The following is a 3,543-nucleotide window of genomic DNA, read 5'->3' as shown; positions in this document are numbered from 1 at the left end:
AATTGCAAGTAATTTATTTTTCAATTCATCAGCGCAAAGAACATTATTCCAGAAGTTGATTTTTATTGTTCATATTCTCTCTGGCAAACTTCTTTCTGGTCTCCGTACCATAGAGAGGTTAAGATGCATGGAGCCCTTGAATATGACAGCAGTGTAAATGCCAATGTCTCTCTGATCAACACGGTTACTCATGGAGTGCATGGTAATTTACCGTGACTTTACTTTCATCAGTCACAGGTTATTTATTCAGCTTTTGATGTTTTAAGTGTCTATGATAATTATTAGAAATCTCTGTACTATAATGAAATCAAATAGACAATAAAGTCATGCTGCAACAGCCTCATAAAAGGAAGACCATGTTGACGACTATTTAATAATGCATTTGATTACTTGTCTATCACCTAACATTGATAAAACACTGAGTTGTGTGGTGGAAATGAAATGTCTCACCTTAGTGAGGCACTGTAAAGTAGCCATGCTATTAAAAACAAATCTAAAATCACCACAAAAATAACTACATTAAAAAGCATTAACTTTTCACTTTAAATAACGTGCCACTTTTCACACATTTGTTTTTCACTTTTGCTTACAACAGTTTTTGCCATCACTTTCAGTAATTATCCCATTTGTAATAACAAAACAATAATTCACAATCAAATCATACTCATAGATAAATACTTTATTCAGTGTAATAATTTAAGCTATTATATGTTTTAAACAACAAATATACTTTCATGTAAACATTTTCTTCAAATAAAATATGTTTTTAGTTTAACTATTAAATAGCCAACAGTCTGTAAAAAACAAGACATCTATTCATAGAAAATATAAAAACTATATCAAATAAAAAAAACATTTTTTAGACACCACGCCACAACGATATTGACATCATTGCAGCATATTGCATTTGAAATCCATGTGCATTTGTCAGCAAACCTTAAGTTTCTCCTTATTTGAAGGAAGGTTCTCCAGGTAGTGCTGCACCTTTGCCAGTGTCACATAGTGCTGGCTGTCAGGGAACAAAAGCTCCCTGTGCTCCGCACTCGGTTTGTCCTGGATGGGGCAGTCCAACATTAAGGCAAGAGAGCGCACCCTTGAGTCCAGGCTGGAAACGTCAGCTTGAATCTGACTCAGGAGATTTGTGAAGGGGCTTTGCAGCTCGTCATCTAAATGTCCAAGGTAGAGGCTGATATCAGTTAATCCATTCATGGGTGGAGTGGAGACCTCTAACTGTAGGGGCGTCTGCCACAGAGGAGAATAGAAAAATATATGAGCAAATGTTAGTTACGATGCTTTTGGTTGCTATTTCTAATGGGGTAAAGTAACCTTGCTCATAGAAACCCATTTAAAACTTCTATTGCTTGAAGAACTATTCATACCTTATTCTTTAGGTTGTCTATGTGGACCAGAGTTATCTTAGCAATGTTTACTATGCTGTGTATGTTGTTTCTGATGGAGTCGGTCTTTGTTGGAAGACTTGAGCACTCAGGAGCTGCCATTAGAGAGATGAACAACAGGGCCAGAGGGATGCACATCTTGAAAAATGAACTGGAAAAAATCATGCAAAGTCATTACAAACAATAGATTAATTAATCTCCAAAGGAACTAATGTTTTTACCTTCTTACATTTGAGCATTTAATTTTCATTGTTCTGTTTTTTGAGTGCAATTTAAATCTAAGTTAAATACAAAGCGTTTAAAATTTTCCCTGATAAAAACAGTCCCTTTGGTCACATCATATTTCTTACCTTTGTTTTTCAACTTCTGGTTCCCCTCCAGTGGCAATGAATGAAAGAGATAGCACATCCCTTTTACAGATCTTATTTAAATAGTCAGCTTCCGTCACAAATCCTGTCTGGTCTTGCATGAGTCTTTTCCCTTCCTGTCTCTTCCCCCTTTGGCTCAAACCTGAGTGTGACCCTGCTAGGTTAATAATGAATTCCACACTCAAAACTTAGAGCTCGACGGTTTTCTTGGCATTGAAGCACTGACTCAGTTTTTCGGAGCCCACACACATCCTGTGTTACTTACTTACTGGAAAATGTGCAGATAGGGTAGGATATGATCATATGACGCATCAGTTGTGGTAAAGGTGATAATGGGCAAGGTGAAATTGTACACAACCCTGTTAAAATGTACGGAAGAGGATTAGGGCCAGCGAAAAAAAAAAGCAAAAAAAGAATTCTAACTTTAAACTCAGAATTCTGACTTTAATCTCAGATTTCTGACTTTAATCTCAGAATTCTGACTTTAAACTCAGAATTATTATTTTTTTTATCTTTCCGGTGGCCCTAATCCTCTTCCGTAAAAATGCCTGTTTTTTGTGATGTAAAAAATTAGACCCCAACATATAATTTTACCACTTGTAATTTGACATACAGGTGAAGCAAGATATTTAAAAACATCTGAAACGAGACACGACATGAAAAGGGGCAGTTGCGAAATTGCGAACACCTGTTAACTAACTGGTTAAAACACCTTGTTTCATTTTAGTATTCACAGGCTCACATAAGTCATCAATTATAGAAAAAACTTATGAATGAGAAGTAAAAACCTGTTTGATTAGGGTTTTCCAAGGATTTGCTCATCAAAGCCATTGTTTGCAGGGTGGTTGCAGAAGAGCAAAAGCATCTCATTGTGCTACTGTATCAGTTAGAAGAATGGAACAAAAACTCTAAAGCAATATTACATACGGCATATTGTGAAATGCATTTGCTCACCTCTCCAAATCATTGAATCCAGGTATTTCAATCACTTTCATGATCACAGATGTATAAAATTCAACACCACAGCATGCAAACTATTTCTACAATGCATTGGACTCCACCTGTGCAATTAATCCTTTAGTGAAATGTCTTTGCTGCTGCATGTTCTACTGTTGACTGTTGAGGACGTTGAAGTTCAGAGTGGCTAGAGGTTGGATACTTTCTGAAGAGTTAGTAGCTACAGATCTCCAAATTTCACATGGCTTTAACATTAGCTCAAGAACATAGAGTTAGAGAGCTGGAGCCTTACTTCACCAAGCCCAGTCAAACCATTGAACTTACTGGTTTACTTGAGGGAACAGATATGAACAACTCACGATCTGGGTGCTAAGAAGCTTCTATCAAAGAGGACTGAGATAAAAGATTGTTCAACCAGTTAGTTGTTTGTTTTGTGTATATATTGAACTGGGTAAATGTTACATTATGTATAAAAAAAATTGAAATGAATTGTCAAAGTCTGTATTTTTTTATTTTTGGAAAAACGTGACTACACTGCAGCATTGTATTAGAAAGTAGAGTATTTCAGATTTTATTATATGGAATAAGTAAATAGTATTGTGGGAACAGTTGGCTCAGTGAGTGGAGTAGTGGTAACCTTGCAGTTGGAAGGTGCTGATTATTTATTTCAAAACCCTGCAGACATTATTGGTTGCAATAATTGTCATATTTTAAAGAGAACTGCTTCACTTATAAAAGCACACCACAAAAGCAAAAGTGAAACTAGATTGAAAATGTGCTATCAGTTGTTCTTGTTTTTCCTAAGAAATATATCTGCTTGG

General features: G+C 35.8%; 1 protein-coding gene across 1 annotated transcript; it reads right to left on the bottom strand.

Moving 5' to 3' along the window:
* Positions 1-343: 343 nt before the first annotated feature.
* Positions 344-2,184, bottom strand: lepb (leptin b). Its single transcript, XM_032590023.1, has 3 exons — positions 1,748-2,184; positions 1,380-1,548; positions 344-1,242 (listed from the first exon to the last, which is right to left on the bottom strand). Exons 1-3 carry the CDS (start codon positions 1,864-1,866, stop codon positions 928-930), a joined length of 603 nt encoding a protein of 200 aa, XP_032445914.1. The 5' UTR covers positions 1,867-2,184; the 3' UTR covers positions 344-927.
* Between the last annotated feature and the right edge of the window lie 1,359 nt (positions 2,185-3,543).

Source organism: Xiphophorus hellerii, chromosome 17 (genome assembly GCF_003331165.1).
Source record: "Xiphophorus hellerii strain 12219 chromosome 17, Xiphophorus_hellerii-4.1, whole genome shotgun sequence".
In the NCBI taxonomy this organism is placed as follows: Eukaryota; Metazoa; Chordata; class Actinopteri; order Cyprinodontiformes; family Poeciliidae; genus Xiphophorus; species Xiphophorus hellerii.
The sequence above is the reverse complement of the archived record's forward strand: the minus strand, read 5'-3'. Positions and strand labels throughout refer to the sequence as shown.

What these genes read in the sequence shown, in the direction of transcription:
- lepb (XM_032590023.1), bottom strand. Translation starts at nt 1,866, where the DNA reads ATGCAAGACCAGACAGGATTTGTGACGGAAGCTGACTATTTAAATAAG. An exon ending in CCAGAAGTTGAAAAACAAAG is followed by an intron (nt 1,549 to 1,747) that starts GTAAGAAATATG and finishes GATTTTTTCCAG; the next exon opens with TTCATTTTTCAAGATGTGCA. An exon ending in TAGACAACCTAAAGAATAAG is followed by an intron (nt 1,243 to 1,379) that starts GTATGAATAGTT and finishes CCTCTGTGGCAG; the next exon opens with ACGCCCCTACAGTTAGAGGT.